At 37.4% G+C, this 24,647-nt stretch overlaps 1 protein-coding gene across 2 annotated transcripts in view; it reads right to left on the bottom strand.

Annotated features, from left to right (window-relative positions):
• LOC116446565 (sodium channel protein type 1 subunit alpha) overlaps positions 1-24,647 on the bottom strand; it is a 93,187-nt gene that overhangs the window by 33,033 nt on the left and 35,507 nt on the right. For both annotated transcript variants that reach the window (XM_032114629.1, XM_032114630.1), the window contains exons 5-18: positions 20,243-20,332; positions 19,317-19,445; positions 18,514-18,605; positions 17,329-17,601; positions 11,888-11,951; positions 11,373-11,514; positions 11,035-11,241; positions 10,237-10,542; positions 9,114-9,494; positions 7,818-7,950; positions 6,772-7,010; positions 4,281-4,454; positions 3,311-3,667; positions 2,124-2,606 (exon numbers count right to left, since the gene is read on the bottom strand). In XM_032114629.1, coding sequence (XP_031970520.1) covers positions 2,124-2,606; positions 3,311-3,667; positions 4,281-4,454; positions 6,772-7,010; positions 7,818-7,950; positions 9,114-9,494; positions 10,237-10,542; positions 11,035-11,241; positions 11,373-11,514; positions 11,888-11,951; positions 17,329-17,601; positions 18,514-18,605; positions 19,317-19,445; positions 20,243-20,332 — 3,070 coding nt within the window. The remainder of the gene's footprint in view (positions 1-2,123; positions 2,607-3,310; positions 3,668-4,280; positions 4,455-6,771; positions 7,011-7,817; positions 7,951-9,113; positions 9,495-10,236; positions 10,543-11,034; positions 11,242-11,372; positions 11,515-11,887; positions 11,952-17,328; positions 17,602-18,513; positions 18,606-19,316; positions 19,446-20,242; positions 20,333-24,647) is intronic.

The following is a 24,647-nucleotide window of genomic DNA, read 5'->3' as shown; positions in this document are numbered from 1 at the left end:
GTAATATAGCATGCAGCTGGAACCTGGTTGCAATCTAGCTCTTTGGTATTGTGGCTAAAACTTGGCCAAAATTGTGAAGGAAATATATTTAAAGATGTATGGTTAAACAAAATAATGAAACAACTGCAATAGAGATCGCTGAGTCTAACTAGAAACTCAGGACTGCCAAGACCACCACAAAGCCATGTCCCCAGCTGCCACATCTTTTAAATACCTTCAGGTATAACAACTCAACCATTTCCTTGGGCAGCCTATTCCAATGCTTGACAATCCTTTCAGTGAGGAAATTTTTCCCAATATCCAGTCTAAACTTCCCCTAGTGCAACTTGAGGCCATTTCCTCATCCTGTCACTTATTTGGGAAAAGAGACTGATCCCCACCTCGCTACAACCTCCTCTTGGGTTCACCACTGCTAGGTGGCAGCAGGCTTTTTGTTATTGAGGACAAAAACCCCACCATACACTAACAACAAAACATTTATTAAAGCAGTGGTAGTAATAAGTCAGAAGTGAAGTACTTTTTCAAGGGGATAAAAGGTAACCCTGTTCCTACAGGTAGCAGCACATTGGCAGACAGCTTTCCTGAGCTTTCCTAAACTGAATCTATGTCTAAACAGGATCAATTCTCCATTGGTCAGTCATAAACCAGGTGGTGTCTCTCTATTTGACTGTCTGGTCTGTGATGGGTTGGAAGAGTGGACTGGTCAGCATGAAGGTAGTTGTGGAGAGTAGATGAACACTGTCTCCCTCCAAAGGATCTTTGTTTAAATGTTTTATTTTGAAATTCTTCATGCTGAGGGAGGTTCATAATGTGCTGAAATAAATTTTTAGAACCTTTACTGTAGCAGTGGTTCAGAAGCATAAGTGAAATTAATTATAGACATTTTAGCTAATCTTTAACAGGAAAAGAATTATTAAAGCTTCAGATATTATTTGGGAAAAGGGAACAACACTGTCTCTGAAATAAGTTGCTATGGGGAGAGTCTGTTTTGTACAGATCTCCTTTCTTGGAGGAGGATCCAAAAATTGCACTTAGCTTAACACTGAATTTTTATTGAGAGCACTAGAGGGCTCTTATACACACTGAAAGGACAGTGGTAAAGAGTTCAGCTACCCCACAATGGGGTGTCTGAAGCACTGTCAGAAGTACAACAGTGGGATGGAAGGGGGAAGGTGAGCTATCCTATAAAGAAACTGCACTGCTACCAAAATGGGAATTAGCTTGTTAAGGCTTAGGTTTCTCAAGTGAGAAAATTAATATTGTTAAATGCCTGGAAAGGTAAATTTCTAGTTTGACTAAAATAGCAACAAAATAAGTCATTGAGACTGTAGTTTTGAAAATTCTGTCATTGAATCAATTTAAATTTTTTTGCTAAAATAGCAACATACAAAAAGTCACATAATGGAACAATTTTAGCTTTAATATGCTTTTTTAAATTACAGTTCTCAGAAAGGATTTATATCAATAACCTGCTCTAGCATTCCTTTAGCAATGGTAGGTATTTTCATCTGTTGGTAATTTTCAGTTTTAACAACCACATGAATTTGAAGTATATGGGAGAGTCTATGGTCAAGACTTCTTTTTATGGGAAGCTAGGTCTAGAAGAGCTGACAATTTTAAAATCTAAAAGAATTCATATGTCTAGAGAAATGTCTAAAGGAATTATTTAAACTATCTGTATGTTTTCTGGTTTATATCTGCTTTTTTGAGAGGCAGAGAGAAGATGTATCACACTCCTCATGCAACCCTTGTTACAGAAGGCAAACGGAAGTTTCTGGGGGAATAATGCTGCAGCTAAGTCACTGTCCTCTACAAGTTGTTGCAACTACCATATGGACCATACATAGTTTTTATGGATTAGTTGAGTCTCCCATTACCTGGCCTCATCCCCTCTTGGAGGCTATAATTTTTAACCCTTTCCCACACTTTTGTTCATCAAGAATTTAGTCCTCCTTTATACACTCATTCATGCCCATCTACAAAGAAGTGTCAAAATAAATGATCAAGAATTGAATACACTGGTTTATGAAAAGTAAAACAAAAAACCCCAAACAATCAAACAAAATCCCACATAAGAAAGATGGTCAAAAGATCAGGGAGAAATGCAAAAAATGTCTAAATACCTCTTTGCTTTCTTCCAGGTCTGATTCACTACTAAATTCTTCTGTGTTTAGATTTTCAAAGTCGGATTCACCCACAGCAATGGGCACTGTCACAGTGAGGCTTGGGTTGTTTATGAATGACATGTAATCACTCTCATCAATTATGTATTTTTCCACACTGCTGCCTGTGCCTATACCACTGGTGGTTCCATTTGCATCTTTAATATAGTCATGGTCTTTGCTTAGTTCCACAGTTGTATGGTTAGAAATACAACTATTTTTGTTGTTTAAATCTTCAAGTGGCTTGATTTCATCTAAAGCTTTCTGTTTTTTAACAAAAGCTTTTTGGATGAATTCACGTGCTTTTCTTTTCACATAATCTATGCCTTTCTGCATTCTTGCCACAGCAATCTGGAGATTGTTCATTTCATTGTCATCATCTGTCACAGCAAGGTTGTCTGCACTAAATGAGCTCAAGAGCAAGGCCAAAAATAGGTTCAGTACCTGCAGAAAGATTTTAAAAAGGATGTTCTAGACTTTATTCCAAAAAAAACTATTTATTTTTTTAAAAAATGTCCTATTATTGACATCAAACACTGAAATCCCAATAATTCACCATAACCAAAAATGTACCCTCAAAACTTTTTCTCTTCTCCATAAAAACCAAGCTTATTTCATTTAGCGTAGGTCCTGTTCACTATTCAAAAATATTTGTGAAACTGACTAATATCTGTAAATATGTCTTTAATTCCCCACAATATATTTATGTTTTGGTGTCAAATCTTATAATCTAAAAATGGAGATACCATATTTGCTGTTCAGCATCACTAAAAAGTTTAATTTATCCCATCACACAACAGAAATTAGATCATTTAGGTAACTAATCATAAGGTATAAATAATAAAAAAAATCCACAGCAAATGGTTTACAAAGAGCCCATAAACTAAAATTATTTGAAGCACAAAATATTTTCAAAGGGCCATGAGAGAAATTAGTCACATTCTTAAGTACCCACTCTGACATTCTTAGGATTTTGATATTGCAGAATATTTTGTTCTCTATCCAAAAAAGCTCTTAAGCTTAACTTTAAGCATTGCTTTAAACCACCTGCTTAAGTGCTTTGTTGAAGCAGAGCCAGAGCACTTCACTTCACGACTGAGACCACTCTATCGCCAAACCATTTTTTTATTAACACTTTGATCACGTACCACTAGGTTTCCAATCACCATGACCATCATGAAGACTGTAAGGCACATGGCTTGGCCAGCAACCTCCATGCAGTCCCACATCGTTTCTATCCATTCTCCACACAGCACTCGGAATACAATCAGGAAAGAGTGGAAAAAATCTTGCATGTGCCAGCGAGGAAGCACACAGTCACTTGCAATTTTGCAGACACATTCCTTGTAGTTTTTCCCAAACAGCTGCATCCCAACCACAGCAAAAATGAACACAATGATGGCCAGCACCAGGGTCAGATTCCCCAGAGCTCCCACTGAATTACCAATGATTTTTATCAACATATTTAGTGTTGGCCAAGATTTTGCCAATTTGAAAACTCGTAACTGGAAGGAAAGAAAAATATTGTTAGGAAAACCAGAAAGACACAAAGATAATTTAAAGTTAATTAGTGGAACGGTATTAGTGCAAAATATGCCTTGAGTAGGACTGTTCAGAGGTTATCATCTTGTCTAAAAGCATGAGGATGGAAGGTTCCCTCAAGAAAAATTTGTAAAATTGTATTTTGATATCCTCAAAGCATAGCTTTTACTGAAGGCCAAAGAAGCTACTGATTGGAACTTAAAATCTAGGGTTCATCTGTTAAAATCATCTGGACCACCGTTCAACTAGTATTTGTAGAGATCTATTCCTGTGATGCCAATCAGAGCACAATACATACAGTGAGTCAATTTAATTCTGCATAGCAGGATGTTGAAAGCATGTATCTACAATGGATACATTGGAAACAGGCCCAGGGCACCCACCGCTATCGGTTTGTCTGGATCCCTATCAATTCCCATTGAAGATGGTAAGATACCACAGTTAATAAGGATTTGTGGTAGTGAAACTTGCATTAGGATCAGTACCACAGCAAACATCAAGCAAATTTTTAAGGCAAAAATAAAATAATTTTAATGAAGCCCCATTGAAAAATCAGTGCAATTGAAATATATTTACCAATCTGAATGATCGAAGAACTGATAGTCCTTCCACATCTGCAAGACCAAGTTCAACCAAGCTAAGGGTTACAATAAAACCATCAAAAATATTCCAGCCTTCCTGGAAATAATAGTAAGGATCCATTGCAATTATCTTGAGAAACATTTCTGCCGTGAAGATTCCAGTGAAGACCTGAGTTCAAAGTGCAGTTTGTTATTTCATGGTGAAATATAATACTCCAGATGTAGCTGTTGTCTAGGTTTTTAAGTCAAGCTACATCTTATCCAAAAGTGATACTTAAAAAGTTACATTTACTGTAGTAATTTATTATACCCACATTCCCTTAACAAGTGTCATACAAACCAAGTAATTTTTCAATTAATTAAATTTTATACTAAACAAATTACATAAACTTCTCTTTTATAACAGATTTAAAATCCAGTTTCAACTCTGTAAGGATATGGACTTTCTCATGTACTGTACAAACAATATCCCAGATTTGATTTTCAGACCATTAACCAGAATGCTTTCCAAGAAATTACATGGTATAACTCTTTCTTCGTATACAAATTACAAATGAGGCCAAATCTAAGACTACAGGGGGGCAGCTTCTTGGCTGCTATGACCTGCCATTCAGTTCAACAGAGCTGTGATTATTTATACCAGATGGATAAATGGTATATTATAATGTATCTCAGTTGATACAACAACTGACATACATGTACTGAGATACAGCAATTTCCTGAAGCTGAGTAACTTCTACCTGGGTGTGCCCAGTGAGTTCAGGAAAATTGGTTGGCTCAATCACTTTGAAAGCAGGAATGAAAGAGTGTTTAAGAATGCATTTTAAACAAAGTACTGTTGGTAGTGGTTTCTCATCATGAGTTGCTATGCTGAATGAAGTAGGAATTATATTTAAGACCCACCAAAGTAATGACCCTGAGTAGTTTTGAGAGAAGTCTTGGGAGAATTTCTTGTAGGATAAGAATGTATTAAAGCCACTGTTAAAAACTTCTTGAGCCCTGCTCAGAAATGTTATCTGTGGTTTTTTTGTTTGGTTGGTTTTTGTTTTGTTTTGTTTTGTTTTGATAACCCACTTTCTAGCAAGCTGAACAGAAAATAGGACAGCTAAAGAGAATAATCTAACTGGGATAATCAGGAGACAGGAAAGAAGAGTCTGACTTGCTCTGCCTAGGAACACCAATACTCAAGATAGGTTGCTACAGTCTTTAAATTCGCTCTAGACACAAACACCAGAGAGGGAAAGGTTACCAATGTTTAAGCTACAGGATTGGAACCCCTGAGAAAGACATAGGAATGATACAGTTTGAAATGCTGACTTAGGTTCCTAATAGTCAGAACAGGAAGGTTTTCAAGGAGCTTTAAAGTGGAACTACTGGAGCAGGCAACCTCCGAGAGCCTCTCTATTGCAGAAGGGTTTTATGTCAGGGAGGCTAAAACTGGAAGAATGTGGTGCTTATAGACAGGTTCTCTCACACTCCCGTTGTAGTCAGAGGTACACCAAGGTTTATACTGAATTTTCTTGGTTAGAAAACAAACCTATAAAGTGCTACAAGACAAGATTTTACATTTTATTAGGAAACAAAAGCTCAGAATTTCCCTTAAGTATATGAAAATCAGCTGTACAATTTTCTATTCATTCTCCCTCCTAAATCCTATAGTTATTTACATGATCTATTTGTTCCTCATTACAAAACAAGAATTATTAAAAATCACATTATAAGAAATAAATTCTTAAAGTGAGAGATAAAGTTGGACTGTAGCTGCAGATACTTCTGTGTGATCAAACCTGTCAGTTCAAAAGCATAAAAGCTACAAAAAGTTAACTCATGAAATCTTTAATAATTTATCTTTTTGAAGCAGAGAGAAAGGGAGAAAATACAGCTGACAACATAAAGAAAATATATTTTACTAATTATCAGAGGATAAAAAAATAAAAAATAGGAGAGGAAAAAGTACAGCGGGATATTTTTCACATAAAGCATAGAAAGAAAAAGATGCACTTATCCATATAAAAAACCTTTTGCAGAAGAAAATTCTAGAAATGCTTTTAAAGGGATCTTTTAGCTAGTGTAAATTTCTGCTCAGGAAACAGCAATTAAAAACACATTCATAATTTAAAGATTTGTATTGTATTGATTGAGAAATTAACACTGCATTTATTTGCATAGTGCCTCTTTCACGGAAGCAATGCATTTTCTGGTTTAGTAGTTACACAAATCAAACTCTGCTTAAGATGGACTTTACTTAATGTAGTATTGGAGCCAATTTTTAAATTTTTAATTTGGTTTTGCAGAACACAGCAGTATATTGATTTTACAGTATCCTACGCTACATGAGTCAGGGTTGACAGTCAAATTTCCAAAAATGTTCTGATACTTATATCTGGAGGCCAATAAATATCCAAAAAGTTGTTAAAACTTCTTCTTTCAGTTATTACAGGCATATTTCCTTCCAAATCATGAACACAAAAACCCAACAGACTTACCAGATTTCCAACTGAAAGTACTTTATTGAATTCTTCCGTCATCGGATAATGTTCCATAGCCATAAAGAGTGTATTTAAAACAATGCAAATTGTAATAGCCAGGTCAACAAATGGGTCCATTACCACTAAGTTGACAATATGTTTAACTTTTAACCAATGTGGACTGCAGTCCCAGATCAAGAAAATATTTGCAAATTTATACCAACATGGTGGGCATTTCTGTCTTGATTCTTCAAGTTCTGTGGGGAGAAGAAAGTTTATACATGTAACTATGTGATTTCTCTAACCTTCCTCATTCCAATATGAATTGTACCAATCAAGTTTTCAGTCTGTAGTGGTGTGCTGATTAACCTCCTTTAAGCCTCTATTCTACAGGGCTTTTAAGAAAGGTCTTTAAAAATTGCTATCAAATATATTTACTATGTTCAAATCTTATCTGTCAAGCACAACTTCTTTGTATTCCAATCACTATGCCAATCAGTATCAATTTATACATCAGTTTGTATTATGTATTTAATTTTTCCTTGATTACACTTCAACTTGTTTCTCCCACCTACTGTTCTAGTATGTAAATATTTTTATTCTGAAATTTGTGGCATTTAAATAAAAATTTTCATTCCTATTTCAAGAGAAAAACACCTAGAATTGCTTTAAAGAGTAACTGAATAAATATATCTGCAAAAATGTGTATATATTTTAACAATAGTTGCATAAGTTTGAAAAATGTTCGGTGGCTTTTTTGTGTCCATTAATACATTTTTAATTACTATGCATAAGCATCCACTCAGTTATGACCATGCACATGACTTAGATGGTGACAGAACAATGAGAAAGAAATGCTTCCTTATGTAATACCTTTAATGCTTAGTTATGTAATAACCTTAATAAATAAAGAGCTTTGAATTTATTGATAAATATGTGTCAGTTTGTGAGATGTTATCTGTTACTTAAGCTATTTTAAATCTGTTTTCAAGTTTCAACTCAAGTTTTTCAGAAATCCATGGGAAAAACAGGATTAAATATTAAACTATGCATAGCACACACACCTTCCACAGTGTTTGTGAGGATGCTAGCAATACTCATGGCTCTTTCCCTTAAAGCTGGATCTTCCAGGAAGTCCATGGAAACGTGAAAGGAACCTGATATTCTCTTCCTCATTTCTGTTTCTGTCGTGGTGCCCTGTACAGAGAACAATAGTAGGTGAGACCATGATGAAGAAACAATGAGATAAACAAATACTACATAAGCCTGTTAGTAGTGTCTTAGCTTGGACACGTGCCCCGTGCTTCATATTTTATCATGTCGGACTTTTATTACTTTTTAGTACCTTTTAAATAATTTTGGAAAGGCATTAGGTCATAGGTACCTACAGTTCAAGACAGAGAGTTTATTTACTTAAATTTTGCATTTTTTTCCTTCAAGATATGAAAAGTCATTTAAACAAATGGAAAAGGTTTGAGTTCAAAATACTGCACAAAATTTTGCAAACTGCAATTTGTTTCCGTGGTCCTGCTGACAGAATATTCTGGGGTTTGTAACATAATAGCCTTTTCCCCTAATCAAACTGTAGCAAGTAAGAAAAGTCTGACTTCCTCATGCTTCCTCATGCTAGTATTTTTTAGCAGGCTGAGTAGACAAATTTTGACTAAGCAAGAGATTTTTTGGAGACATTTTCTCTTACCTTGTATATGGTAAGAGAATGGCAGCAATTTGTGCTGCACATATGTTCACACAGACATTTGCATCTTCGGAAGGATGTATTGAACTGTGATCTTTCAGTGAACTATTTGTTGTCTATACGACAATACTTCACAAGAAATGGATGGAAAATATATAGGGATGGGAAATAAATGGTAATAAGGAATTGATAACTTCCTTACATTTTTGACCACGCTGATAAGGAAGAATGATATCAAAATTAACTACTAATGCTAATTTTGATAGTGGTAATACAGCATCATATTGATTGCAGTTATATAACATTTTTGTATAATATTTTCCATTGTATGTCAACTACGATAGCTAGATGGACCTTTAGATCAGCTAAAGGAAAGTATGACACAGTAATACAGTAAAGCATTGCATTTTTATGAATGTGTATGTTATTTTTTTATTACTTGGAAACTGCGACTTGCATTTGTTAGTTATGAGAATCTTTGTAAGTAAATGCTTAGGTTGCAAACCTATCTCAGCTGGTTTGTTTACTAAAGATTTAACAAGATGCAGGAGCATTCACAGCTTGACCAACCAGGAAGCATTGCCAAGGGTTCCATTCTGTAGAAAACACTGGCTGGTGCAGTAAGAAAAGGCCACCATGCCTAAGCTATTTAAAACTTTCTTACATTGTCATCAGTAGCTGGTTTATCTATTATCACCTCTGGCAGAAGCTGTCCAACAGGCGATGTAGGAACAGATGGTCCGCCAACCAGGGAAACCACCCCATTGCAATCCACGGTGCTGTGCATCTTCCCATTCACTGGAAACACTGCCAGCATCCTAGATGACCTACTGGCCTGGCTAATGTTACTGTTGCGCCGTTCACCGTGTCTGCGCGGCACAAAGAGAGAATCTCTTCTGCTGTCATTGTCTTCAAAAGTGCTGTGCTCATCATCAGCAAAGTCATTTTCAGATCCTACATCCTTTGCTCGACCTCTGAAGCTGAAAAGACTTGTTCTGCTGTTGCGCCTTGGGGAAAACAGGGAGCCGCGAATGCTCAGCAAAGACTGCAGGCAAACAAAATATGTGGTTATTAGCTGAAATCCTCAGACTTAGCACTGTTATTAGATTAGCATAGATTTTCTTTTTTTCTTAAATGAGAGTAACCATATTACCCAGAAGCTACATGCTGCTGGGAAATTTTTGCATGTATTTCATTAGATATATATTTTGCAGATAGAAGTATCGCTGTTCATGGATTCTTAAGACAAAAACCAGTGCTGAACACTCCTTTCTCAGCTAAAGCTACCAAATAGATTAGTTGCATAATTCCGACCAAAAAAGGAAGTCTATACATGCACTTTGTTTCATGTATGAAGCATCTTGCCCATAGTGAACAAACGTTGGTTCAAACATCTTTTAAAGAGAAAGAAAATGTGAGGCTATTATAACAGAAAAATACTGTAGCATTTTAACAGGTCTAGGTAATATATAATCATGCTAAAAGGAACAAAACCCCACATAACCAATCAGAGAATATTTTAACATGATTTTAAAATAATTCTATTAGAAGAACAGAGATGTGAGGTTACGTTTAAATCTAGGGGGTTTTTTTACAAGGCAGTCTGGCAGCTAGAGCACTTCCTCTCAAGCACTAGCAACCCTAATTAAGGTTAATGAAAGTATCAGTATTTCCTTTGTTTATGCAGTAGCATCACATTACTGTACTTTAGGAAGACTAAAGTAGTTTTGAAACAGCCTATGATGCTTTAAATATATGCTTTTAGTAAAAATAATTATAGGCAATACCTGATGTGGAGAGGAATACTTCTTTTCGTATGTCAGTCTATTGCCTTCAATAGACAATCGGAAACCTTTCCTTCTGATGCTGTCTTCTGATTCAGATTTGTGAAATTCATCTTCATCTTTTTCCTCTCCTCCAGACTGTTCTTTCTGTTTCCTTTTCTTCCTTCTATTTCTCCTTTCTTTTGCACTCTTTGAGCTCAATTTTGATGCGTCTGAGGAACTTTCTGAGAGCCCTTCTGCTTCTCCTGCAGCACTGGGCTCCCTGGACTCTGCAGATGCTGTTACTGCTGCTGCCGTCACTGCTGCTGCCTACCATGATGGAGAAGGAATTTATGTCACTGAGCAAAACACAACATAATGTTTTCCTTTCTTTAATTTACTTATACATTATTTCTACTCCAAATGTCTCAGATCTTATATCCTACTTTCTATAGGATATCCTCTCCCTAGATTTTTTTTTCTAATTATTTTTAATCAGTTGACTCAAGATATGTGCTGGTCATGGACTTCTCTCATCCTTCATGAGTAAATTTTAAATGCAGAAGTCTAACAGATTGTATTAATGACACTATACTAGAAAAACATAGTGAATAGCCTATACCTAGTTTTGAATATTCCTTCTTGATGGCTGAATCATTCACAATGTCATGTCTTCAGTGCAGAATAGAAAACCTCTGAGCTAGCTCTGTCATTGAAAGACCAACAGGGTGCTTTATATTTCCAAATTCAGAAACTGTGGGGAGAATACCTCTATTAAACTCACTTCCTTACACTCCTGCATTACTACACCATAAACTATACCTGTGCTGCTTCTTGTTGCTTCTTCAGTTGTTCCAGCATCTGTTGAAATTCTGCCTCTTTTTGCTCTGCTTCTTCCAGGGTTGCTTGATTCTGCTCTTCGTAGGCCATGGCAACCACAGCCAGGATCAGGTTGATCAGGTAGAAAGAGCCCAGAAAAATCACCAGAACAAAAAAGATCATGTATGTCTTCCCAGCAGCACGAAGAGTCTGGAAATAATAATTCATTTATAAGCAAGAATAGGTTAACAGAAGCTCTGGTTTTCATACTGTTAAAATTAAGATAAGGAAATTGACTCTAGTTCTCTTGCATCACCGATTTTCATTTAAAAAATTCTCACCAGCTGATAGAGGTTTTCCCAGAAGTCCTGAGTCATTAGCCGAAACAGTGACAAGAAAGCCCAGCTGAAGGTGTCAAAACTTGTGTACCCATAATTGGGGTTTCTACCAGCTTTCACACAAGTATATCCTTCTGGGCACTGCCTACAAAGACAAACTGGACATTACCTACTTAGTAATTTTAATATTGTCAACTGGATATTGGTGTATTCATATGTGCAGCCAGAACTGCAAAATAACAAGTTTTTCCAGGTTTTCCCATCACATATTGCTGTTCCTGTTATCAATGAGGCAGGGGCTATAGTAATACTAAATTACTCACTCACCATGCAAAGACTGTTTATCCAACCAATTTACTGAGCTCTGATCAGGAACACAGATCCTAAGCCCAGTGTAAAAGCCTTTCCTATGTGAAAGGAAGTGGTCACTCAAAATATAGCCCTGCTCCAACTGCACATCTACAGAACATGGATCTAATTTCTACACAGTGCAATAATATGATAAAATTCAGTCTTACCCAGCGTCAGAACTATTTCCACAAAGCAGAGCATCATTTTGCCCTTCCAGAAAATAAAAATGACCTGTTTAAAAAAGAATTTTAAAACATTATAGAATTCCAAATATAGCCATTATCTTAAATCTCTATTAAATAAATATTTTGACTCTAAAAGTTTTAAGGTGATTTCTGATCCAATTTTAAACAAACAGTATTATTTTCTCAGAAGAACAACAACTTTAGAGTAAATGACATTATTAATTTCATTAAGCACTATCGCTCACAGTACTTACTGTTAAAATGCCAAAATGTACTAAAAATTCTGTCAAATGCTTCTGGATGTAGAGTCTCCCTTCTGTCTGATCACTGAACTAAATCATGCTTTGTGGAATAGTATTGTACAGTTGTTTATTAAAATAATTACAATCGATCTGAAAAAAAAATCTCATAATTTATTTAAAACTTTCTGATCGGTATTGCCAGGGGTTCCAGTTTGTTGCTTACAAGCACTTGTTACCTAATATGTAAACTCTGCAAAAACCCACCCAGCTGCTGATGGCTCTGATGGTAATGGGTGTGCACACACTGCAGTTGTACCCACTGACTGTATGAAGGCCCTGGCATACACCTAAATTTAACTCAGACATAATTACTGCAGCAGTCACAACTTCTGTAAGAAAGATTTTAAGAGTACATGACAAAATTATTGAACACCTTTGGAAAATAAATTGGGTAAGTTCCATCAAATCGCCCTGTAACCAACCATCCCGTAGTCTGTACAGTAATGCCATAGTTAAAGGACATTTTAAATGGTTTAAATAACATTGACCTATCTCTTCTTACAGAACAAAGAGATTAAAAAAACTTTGTGCTTATTAAGATTCATTTTGACTGTATCCTTGAGAAGTGTTTTTCTTTTTCCCCTCAGAGCAGATGCTTGCAGTCTTGATTGCTGAAGTCTTGATTTTTGGAAGAATTATCACAGGAGGAGCTTCTCCTGTAGTAACAATCTCCCATTTGGTCACAGGCATAAGGATGTTTTTTATACAGGGTGATACCATGTGTCCCATCTCTGATGGGATCCAAAAGCATTGCTCAGGCTGTCTGTAAGGACAGGGCGGGGACATGGTGGTGCTCCCCTGAGCACCTCCTTAGCTCCAATACTTAAGAAGCGTAGGAGCTTCAGAATTAAGGTGGTACCTTGTTTGCTTCCTGAGAAGATTTGAACCCCACGTCGGATTTCTTTTCCATTGAACTGTCCTGTTAGATTCCCTTAAAATCTCATTTGAAAATGAGTGCGAGTTTAAACTTGACTTTGCCTGTGCTGCCCAAGCCAGGTTGCTACAGACACTGATGAATTCTGAGTCTGAGGAGGTGTCACAAGCTGCTGGCTCAGCAAGAAGGGACACAGTACCTGGGTCAGCTCCATCCTGTGAGCAAAATTCACCACTGGGAAAAATGAGACCTTGTTCTGACACTCTGTGAAGGACTCATTTTCACTGTCTAATGATCTATCTGCATCTCAGAGGGAACAATCTCCTGTGCTGTGTGAAGCGCACAGCCCTGTGTGTGGCTGCTGTCACTCTGAGCTGGTGTGCATTGCAGAGCTGCTGTGTGCTGAAACACAGCTGTAAACAGAAAGCTGACAGGATGCTGGCCACAGCTGACCCTTAGGAAGCAAATCTTATTCTGCATTCAGTCAGCTAATCATGATTAAAACATGTTGGAACATAACAGCTGGTTGGGAAGAAAGCAAACCCACTTTGATATAGTTTACATGGAGCAGTCAGTCCTAATCAGCACTGCACCAGCTGAGCTGAACTGCTACAACGGGTCTGCATTCAGGTTCTGTGCCTCAGACAAGATGTGCCCTGCAAGGGTGCTGTACTTGCCAGCTACACGGAAACAAGAGCCACACAGGCTTTCTCTGAGTGCACTGATACACTTGGGCAAGTGCTCAAAATATTATCATGATAGGAAAATTTTTATAACACACAAGCTGAGCAGTATAAGCATGTGCCCCTATCTAGATGCAAAACTTTGAATTGTGTTTTACCAAACTAATGTGAAAAATCCCTTTCTACACCAATGATGTATGTTTGGCTCCTCTTTAATTGATTGGGAAGTGGGAAAATCTCCCTGGTAGGTGAGTGCTTTACTTCAAGCAAGATTAAAGCTGTTTGAGTAAGCATAGGGTGTAACATGAGAAGCACAGAGAATAATTTTTATTTCACAAAATAGATTGTGAGATGCTTTTTCTCAGAAAAAAATTGCTTGTGGAAAGCTTGTTAAGATAAACCTCATCTTATCTGGAACTAAGTTTATCAGAATTCTTATCTTTGAAAAAGAAAAAGGGGGGGAAAAAAAAGAGTGCTTGACTCGTTAATGCCAGGAAAGCTTGCATGAAGACCCTCTCACAATGGTGTCTCCAAAAATGAGCTCAATGGTAAAATTAGGGCTTATATGCCTTTTTCTGCATAGTATACACAACTAATGGCATAATAACTTCCATAATTCCTAAAAAAGACACTGCCATTGCACTGCTCTGAGCTGGAGGTAGAGCACTTCTTACTGCCCTGTGAAGCAGCTGGTTTTTGTATCCTGTCTGCCTGCCCACATGCAAAAAGAGAGCAGGAAGCTGTGAGAAGATAATTTTTCTCTTAGCAACTGCTGGTAAGCAAGGACAACGTTATTAAGTTCATAATAAGACTTGTAATTTCATTATAAATTTCATAATACGTATGAAATCCTGTAAATATACCAAGGGTTCATGTAGCCACTCAGTAAAATACTTCCCGGAACTAACTCAATTGATCTTTGTTTTCAGGGTGCTTCAGGTCTTCTTTAAGTCAACTGAAATCAGAACTTGAGTTTATAAATTCTTTGTTTAAAAGTCAGGAAATTAAGTTTGGCCTTGAAGTCTAGGTCTTCATTAGGAGGCTGCTTAGACTTTGTTATACCCCATAGCATGGGATCTCCAAGAATTCACATGTTCAAGTAAATTGAGCTTCACAAAAAGATTGATTTAAGAAATTCAGATGGAAATCCATCATAGTCATTGATTGGTTGTGTGATCACAGTCAGAAGCTCTCTCACTTCTATTCAAAATTTGTCTGGCTTTGACTTGCAGCTATTGAACCTGTTATATCTCTGCCTGCTAGATCAAAGATATGTCTAGGATGAAAATTCTGTTCCCCATGGGGTTTTTTTTTAACTGTGATCAAATCACCCCTTAAACCTTCTCTTTGATATGCTAAGTAGGCTGAGCTCCTCGTCTATCTTGGTATAAAGCGTGTTTTCCAACCCTTTAATCATTCTACTCTTTTTTGAACTTCCTCCATTTTTTTCAACTTTCTATCTAAATTGAACTTTATATAGTATTCCAGTAGCAGCTGCAGTAGTGCTAAATACAGGGGTAATTCTTTCTTCCTGGTCAATAATTTATTTATGTGAACAGGATATTATTTAGCTTTTTGGCTGCAGAGTTTTAGCCTTAATTAGTCAGTCCTGGCTGTCCCAGAGAGCCCTAAGTGCCTCAGCCTCCCTATTGTTAAGGGCTTTCCAAGTGTACTTTTATATCCTGCCTTTCAGTTTCCCTGCAGCCTTACATGTAAGCTGCTGGGGCAGTGTTTTCCAGAGCCTCTGCGGCACTATTTTTCCTTTGTCCTCATGCTGTTCTTTGTGTTGCTTTTATTCTCATGACATTACACTTGCAAACACACTATTGCCACAGCAGGTGCTCACAGGAAGCAATTGTCTCTGGTGTGAGATTCACCCCTCTTTCTCCCCATTTTTCCTACTCTTTGCTTGTAGCTTTTGGTTTATATTAAATGGCCTAATAACGTGCATGTACAAGCTTAAAAACCAACAGCTGTGCAGCACCCACTCTGATCAAAGGGCACTCCAAGTAGTGCTAATAGCACTGTAAGAAGGAGCAAGCTGTAGGGAATTTGAGGAGATGCTAACGAAAGTCACAAATTTGCTATGGGAAAAGTGTCACTGCTGCACTGGAAAGGATACCCAAGTGAGGAGACTCACCTGGAGACCCCTCGACTTCTCTTTGCAGCTGGTCACTGTGATCTCTTTTCCCTTTCCTTTTCTATCTCTCTCTCCTCTTTAGTTCTTAATTTACTCCAAAAAGTAACTTTCACTGTTAGAGATGATGCATGGCATCACCTACAGTCTCTATGCAAACCTGTCTCAACATGAACTGAGAGCATTCCTTTGTAGGATAGGGAGCATAGGTTTGTTCGCTCACATTTAACTGTACTGGAATGCATTTCTTTATCTGCTCTCAGTTTGCCAGACTGCTCTGCATCAGCAAAACTGGTTGAAAATTCATACTTTGGGAAATTATCGAAGTGGAAAGATGCATTAAAACAATGTCTGAAGAAATTTGTCTGAGGTTGCTACTATTCAACGTTTTAACTAATCTAGATGATGGAAGAACACTTATCAAATTTGGAAATGACACCAATAAGGATGGTGGTGAGTTTGAGGAAAAAATTCAATTTTCAAAGGTTCCAGACAGCTGGAGAAATAGTTTGAAAAAAAATAAGGTGTTGTTCAGCCTGGAACAATAAACTGATTCAGGAGCAGGTAGACAAAAGGCAGAACATTACTACCATTGTAAACAACAGCAAGCTATATAGGATATATGAAACAGAAGTACAAGTCACTATGCTACCACTTCTTCCCTAATTAGTACTCCCTATGTGGAGTAGAAATGCCTATATGTGGGTGCTGCACTTTAAGAAGCATGCTTATGAAAAAGAAAGGATCTGGATGAGAGAGCAACATCTAGAAAATACATTGTAGGAGAAAATGGTTAATGACCCGTGTTGTTTAGCATACAAGAAGATTGAAAGAGGAGAGAACAGGGCATGAAAACATAAGAATAGTCTCTTAAAACTTCAGAAACTGTGATTAATGACAGGGAATAATTTGGTTTTGATGCCTGTGTTGCAGTTTATAAGAACAATAAGCATTAATTTTAGCAGAAAATATCTGTTAGACCTCAACCTGCCTCAATAAAAGTAACAGTAATAATAATAATAATAATAATAAGGCACAAGAATGAATGGATGGTGAAAATACTGAGGACCTCATCACTGGACTTCTCACTGCATATCAGAAGTCTCTGTTATCTGCCAGAAAGGACATAGAATGCTGCTGCTCATCTTGCTTTGGATAACAGAATGGAAAATATTTATTAAGTAATTTTAGGAGTCCTTTCTGTCTCAGGGGAGATGCGAATTTGGCAGATAGAGTGGAGAAAAAGAACTACATCAAGTAGCAAGACCATGCCCCTTGTTCCCTCTTCCATGCAGGCCTTTAGAGCAGACCTATGCGAGAGAAAACACTTCTGTCGTAACTAAATGTATCATCCCTTCCCCTCCTTCCTTCTAAGAACTGGGTCAGCCACAAAACACTTCAGTGGGAATTCTGCAGACAATACTTACTTTCATCTTCAATGTATCCCTTCCAGTCAAACGGAGTCACTGTTGAATTAACCAATGTACCATTTTCACCTATGGTGCTGTTTAGCTGAGAAGTAATATTTGTTTCCAAAGTAAAATTTTCTGGAGGCCACTGCAGGCATTTATTCCTCAAGTTGCCCATGAACAGCTGCAGCCCTATCAGTGCAAATACACTCAGACAAAACACAGTCAGGATCATCACATCTGAGAGCTTCTTCACAGACTGAATCAGGGCTCCCACAATAGTCTTCAGGCCTGCAAATGGAAAAGAATTTTTATTCTGCTGTTGGAAACTTTTTCAAAGCACAAATATGGCAGTGTCTCCCAGTAAAGTTACAGATTTCATGCAGAAGCCCAAATACATGATTGTAATGTCTGTGAAACAACACTTTTGTGAAGAGATTTTTCACTTGTGAAAATGAATAAATAGCTGAAACTAATGTCCATTTGAAACAGTGAGTGGAATGAGTTGCATATATTTCAAAACACTTGTTTTAATGGTAAAACAAGCAACTATTTTTTACTCATGCTGTACATTAATCTCACATAAACGTCTTCTTTCTTTTCATTTGTCAATACATCTTGCTCCAAACCTTTACTACTATCAGTTTTATAACATACTAGGTTTAGAAGACAGAAAACCTGTTCAACAATAAATAGGATTCAAATTTAATGCTATAAAACTGGAAATGGTTTGGAAAATTGTAGCTTTTTAAGATAATAAATCCCCCATGCAACACCCATGCTATTCTTTATTATCTTATTCCTTCATCTTCTTAGTAAGTCAACATTTCAAACAGTTTCATTTTTCAGACACCAATATTCACAACAAACACCACATAACATCATGTAGGTAGGATACACATGGGTAAGAAAACTTCAGGGCTACTAATATTCATTGAATGTGGAGAAGAAAGCTTGACGTCATACGATGCAAACCACACACGCTGTGTACTGCAATGTCTCATGCAAGAATCTGTTAAACTCAAAGGCTGATTTCAAAAGGAAAGTGCTCATTTTTAAAAGCAAGGAATCAGAGATTTCAGTGAATTCTGATACCTTCTGATTCCTGCTTTTTTTGTGGAAAGAAATAAGATTTATATTTAAAAAATATGAACTCCATTTCAGCGAATTAAAGTCAGCCTCAGTGTTTAACCTGGCTCTCACCTGGAATGACTGATATTGTTTTCAAAGCTCGGAGAACTCTGAATGTTCTCAACGCTGAGACATTGCCCAGGTCCACAAACTCTGTCACATATCTGTAATAGGGGAGTTCACACACAAACACAATGACAGGATAAAAAGGAACAGTTGGGAGGTACGAGGGGCCTAACACCTTACACCAGTTACTTCTTACCTGGAATTACAGAAATAGTTTTCAAAGCTCTCAATACTCTGAAAGTTCGAAGAGCTGAAAGATTGCCTAGGTTTACAAATTCTGTTACATACCTGTAGGATTAAATCACAGTTATTCAGAATTTAGGCAAAGTTTATGCTACTTACTTGGGTCTTTCATCAAGACCACTTTGGCGTTTTTAGCAAAAACTTAAATAGCAACAGTCAGAGGTTTACCTTTCACTGCAGTTTGCCTTGCATTAATATACTTTCAGAGCCTTCAGCTAAATTAAATGTCTCTGAAGTGAATCACACTGATTTTACTTTGAAAGCCTAAAATTTATCTAGACTAGATTGGTAAGTTCGGAGAATGAAGTCAAAGGGAAGCTCCTTTTCTGCTCAGGAAAAAAAAAAAAGCAGGACATGAAATTAGCCTCTCTAATACTAGCTGTACTAATGGCTTCTGCAGTATTTATGTTTACATCAAAATACGCATTTTTGAATGTGAAAATTATTTTAGACAAAAGTAAGTCCATAAAAGAATTTCCATTTAACAAAATTGATATGTATTGATACTAATTTCATGCCCTTTTTGCCCTTTTCTTTCCAAGAAATAGCAAAAAACAAGAACTTACGCGAAGGTAATGACAGTGAAATCAAGCCAGTTCCATGGATCTCGAAGAAAAGTAAAATCTTCTAAGCAAAAGCCCCTTGCAATGATTTTTATTAGAGACTCAAACGTGTAAATGCCAGTGAATGTATACCTGAAAAATATGGGAAAATTTAATCAAAAGAAGTAGCAACATTTGACATTGGTATTCTGAAAGAAATTTGAAGATCAAATGAAAGGGAGTTTTTTTCACAACTGGAGAAGAAGTACAGTAAATAAGGAATTTTTTCTAAAATGCATAATATGAATCAGACATACTTGTGTATTTACGTGCATTAATTGTGACATACTGTTGAAGTTTAGCTGTCCTGGTCTTGCATATAAATAAAAATAAATAAATCCATCAAATACATACCATATTAAAATTTATTGCTGACATTCATTTTAAAAGTATGCCATACTAGGTCCCTCACTCTTAAGCAAGAAAGATGTGAGCATAAGTTACTGGACACTGTCTGAATCACTAACATGTAAAACACCTGGTATTGGCTCTAAAGAGGGAAGGATGCAAGAATGTACTGAATCCTCATTCTCACTTTAGTAATACTTTTACTATGCTGCTCTTAGCTGATGTGCATACAGGTGCCCATGGTTCTGCTACTAATGCAGTGGTGTAAGGAAGGCTAAAAACATTGGGGAGGTGCTAAACCATGGAGAAAACTGGTGGAATCTCAGTACAATACTATCTGTAAACAATTTTCATGGTTTTTCTATCCAACTGTTCTACTAGACTGAGGTTCTAATAATTGTTCGATGTTTCTACATAGTTTAGAGAGGAAATAGTCATAGTGCCTCATGATAGCTCCTGCTAGTACATCTTGAACTGCAGTTACTGGCATGCTAACTCCTAGAGGAACAGACAAAGACTTAATGAAATAGCGTGCAACTTACTCTACATTCTTTGTCCAGTCTGGAGGGTTACTCATGGTCATAAATACGCAGTTGGTCAAAATAGTGCACATGATAAGCATGCTGAATAATGTAGGTAAGGTTAAGGAAAACACAGGAGTTATTCACACAATATCACACCAGTCATGACTTAAGTGCAGCAAAATATTGCCACTTCCACAAAACTTTTAGACATTGGTAAACATTGGCATACACTTTGCCTAACCTCATATTTTTCACTTTAGTACCTTAGACTTTAATATTGGTCTTGATTTGTTGACACTCTGATGTTGGTTTGTTGGTGTCTTCATGTTCTGTTTTCAGCTGGTACTGAAGGGAGATGGCCCTCACACCCTGGGAGGTAACATGAGTTGAGCAACAGCCAAAACCAAAATAACTTGCAAGAGTATACATACATACCTGGCATGACTGAATAAGTGTTAGTTCACTTCTACAGTCTTGGTACTAAACCCAAGAGCTAGCATATTCAAGGTAAAAACAGGTTTTGCTATTTACCCGGAGTCAGAGCTGAGCTGAGCCAGTGCCACTCCAGCACCCAGCACAGCCGGTCTGTCAAAAACACAGAATAAAACACAGAATACTGTTTTTAATTGCTGAGGTGAGTGTATTCCATGTTTTCCTAACACTAGCTTAGCAGATTCATGCTTCAATCACTGAAACAGAAATCCACAGAGAGCTCACAATTTAATGTGAATAGTTTTCCAGTATTATTTTGGGGCTCTCTCAAAACACACATTAGCAGCAAAAGCAGCTTATTTGTTTCTACCAATGTTATAATTTGAAAATGCTTCAATAAGTGTGGTCAATTGCTTGAAAAGCACAGAAAACTGGTGACGATTATAATGAAAATGAATTTTTATTTGAAGTTCTGGCAAGGAACATTTAGGCACTCTAGGACTATGAAACCCAGACTAACAGCTCAGATGGGCTGGTTCATGGGAGGTGGGACAATCCACTGGGGCTTCATGACACTCAATGCGATGTTCTTTTCCCACCAGATCACTGCCTCTTCAGACAGCGCAGTTCTTCCCTTTCTGTGGCAGTAAACTCGATTCAAACATTTGGAAATACTGAAGTAACCAAACTAGACGAAAAGCTGATTCAGAATGGCCACATGATGGCAGCAAAAAATAAGCTCTGCTACACGTTTATACCGAATGGTTAACTTATTTTTCCTCTAGTCATCTCTCTAAATTATGTGTTCCTTAAAAGTACTTGCATCACCATAACTGACAAAGAAAATAGTTTAAACTAGAGAAAGCTATTTACAGCTAAACTTGTACCTGAGAGCCCAGAACTGAATTTTTTTTTTTTTTTTAAATCAAGGAGATAGCATTTGGTTGTTTTGGGTATATTTTTATACCATCAACAAAACCAAAATGAAACAAAAACCAAACCAAACCAATCAACCACCACCACGAAACCCAAACCAAAAGCTCAACCCTTCACTCTAGGTGAAGGAGAAATAAGAGAAGTAGCACCAAGGTCTAAACTTCTCAGAAAATTGGTGCCATCATTAAGATCGTTGCTTACAGCAGCTGAAAAATTCAACCTTAAGCGTACCTTTTCAATAAACACTGAAATCACAGGGAAGGATTTAGCTGCCTGACTCCCATAGACAGGTGCATGACCTTTGCCTAAATGCCGGATCCAGCACTGGATAATGTGGTATATTTCAATAAGTGACTTAACAGTGACTTAACTAGTTTTGAAGATCATGTTGCCATACATGCTCTGTAGAGCAAAAATCATTCAGTGCCTTAGAATAAATTATTAGAATGCCTTAGGGTGTTTGTCACCACAGTCCACAGACAGGTCTAAAGAGCCTGCTTTAATTTAACTGGGAAATTCCTTTAAGTATAGAGAATCCATTTTGGAATCCAACTTGGAGATGCCTGGCTGCAGTTTCAGTCATCTGAAAGATGTTCTCAGAGTTAGAGAAGTGCAATGTGCCCTTAGGAGAGCTGAGGTTTCACCCCTGTGCAGTGTGTTGTGTGCTTCCAGCTCAATGTCATGGTACCGTTCATAATAAGAGCCACAGGTAGGTCCTTGCACGTTGCTCACTCTGTACAAAACTTACCATATCTGGGAGCTGTGGGGCCAAAGTGCTGTTGACTCTGAAAGGGAGCAGATGTTCAGTAAGGGCTAACATACTTAGAAATATAAACTCTGACCATTTCTCTTATGAGAATCTCAAACATAACTGACACATTCAATGTCTGTGCATCTCTTCTGTCCTCTCCCATATTTTGAGTGATTGATTTACAACTCAGTGTTCCCTTAATTTACTATTTTACATTCTATAATTTAGCTATACACATAGGCAAAAAATTCTGATCTCTCATGACTTCTTCATGGAAATGTACTGCTTTTTTCATGCTCTTCCCATATAGGCAAGCAGAGGCACCACACAGCCTCCAGCTAATCAATTACAGGAGCAGCTGAAGTCTCTTATCACCTGTGTGGACTGGTGGAAGATGAAACAATTGGAAAAAACCCAAATATTGCCAACTGGTTTCACAGATACCTTCTGGCAGTCAGGCCACACTGAGGAACACTGCAATGTCAGCTTCCAGAGCCTTGCACAGGGGTACTTACACATTTTCTCTAGAACATCTCCCCAGTTCTTTCTAACATTCCTTAACACTCTGCAGCTCCAGCCACGGCCACCTCCCTGGTTTTGACTGTTCAACACTACTTATTCTCACCTCTTCATTCTTTCTTATTAACTGCCAAAGCCGGACCATCTCCCATCACTCTTGTGTTGCCCCCTCAGTTCCATGTTCTACCTTGAGTCAGGCAGACAAAAGAGGAAAAAGAAAAAAAAAAAAAAAAAAGCAGACTATTAGGAGATGAGTCAGCAGAGAGAAATTCATGCTGTCACCAGTTTCTGTATCCAGTATTACAGTAGGTACTGGCAGTGAGAATAATTGCAGGAAAACTCTGTGAGTACTGGAAAGAGACACACTGTTTCTCTGCAGGGCAGCAACATCTGCTCACATGTCTGGGCACATGTGATCAGAGAGCCCTATACAGAGGTTCAGAGAATTTGGAGGACAGACAGATGAAGGTTTTCCAACCAATGTGCCAGTGTCATTGTGCTTAACACTTGTCTTTCACACTGAAAGGCACATTTCTGTTACAAAGGCCAAAATGCCAAACACCTGCCACAAAATGTGGAGGAAGTAGAGTTTATTGATAAAAGTCAGAGGATTATTAAAAATAATAATTTTACCCCTAACCTTTTTTGTACAGGTAGGTAACCTTGTATAAGCAGCTGAAATTTGAACTGCAAAAAGAAACAGATTTAATGATTCTTAGTTAAAACACTTTAATATTTGCAGTGTTTGTACTATAATGAAAAATATTAAAAATTTTAAAAAAAGAAAATTACAGACCCTGCACATCTATTCTTATGTTTTAGATAAAAAAAATCTTATGTCTATATCTAAAAATAGTTACACAGCTGTAACAGCTATAGTTAGCTGATTGTAAAAAGAAATCAGTCCATATAGAGAAAGAAAACCTCTTCCTGTAATAGAGTTAAATTACACAATCGGTTAATAGATAGAAGGAAAAATACTGAAATGACATATTCTCTATTAGAATTTCTTTTGTTCACACTGTCATCAAGACCAGCTGGATACTCTTTGAACACAATTAGGAGAAACCTAAAACCAAGACCAAACTCAATAACCAGTATGCCAGTGGAAAGCATTACCCACAACTCAGCCGGGTGCAGTGTGGGAAGGTATTGTAAACCAGGGTCGTGTGAATGGATGAGCATTCATTGGAGGCTGCAATCTGACAGTATTTGGCTGTGTTTTTTCACCATCACCATCACCACCACTGTGTCTGTAGGTCTCTGTCAGGTCCCTGAGCTACTGTCCCCAAATGCTCCCTGACTCCTCTCCAGACACCTTCTTCCCCTTCTCCCACTGCTTTAACTTCCCAGGAGCTTAGAGTGAAAGGTATTCTGAGCCAGCAACCATTAGCCTTGTTTCTTACTTTTTCCAAAGACCTAGAAAATTCTGCCAGCACTCTCTAATAATAAGGCTTCTGCCTTTGATTACTTGTTCAATGTTAAAAGTCTTACTGTCACACTGAAATTTTAATTTGTTGACTACTTTTCCCAGTCCTGAGGTTTTGCAAAAAAAAAAAAACAACTGCACCAAAACCTCACCCACTGGAAATTCCCATCAACCTGTTATGACTATCAGGCAGCAATCCCCCATGTCAGTCTAAAACTTTACCTTGTGCACATCCCATCAGTTATGGTCTCCCAATCTGTCCACCATCTGCATGTGCAGATGCTTTGCAAACCGCCTGCAGGAATGCTGCCTATGCTTTCTGGCAATGTATTAAATTTGGCAGAGGCTTATGGTGC

The sequence above is a fragment of the Corvus moneduloides genome, chromosome 7 (assembly GCF_009650955.1).
Source record: "Corvus moneduloides isolate bCorMon1 chromosome 7, bCorMon1.pri, whole genome shotgun sequence".
Classification (NCBI taxonomy): domain Eukaryota; kingdom Metazoa; phylum Chordata; class Aves; order Passeriformes; family Corvidae; genus Corvus; species Corvus moneduloides.
Note: the sequence above shows the minus strand (reverse complement) of the source record. Positions and strands in the feature narration are given on the sequence as shown.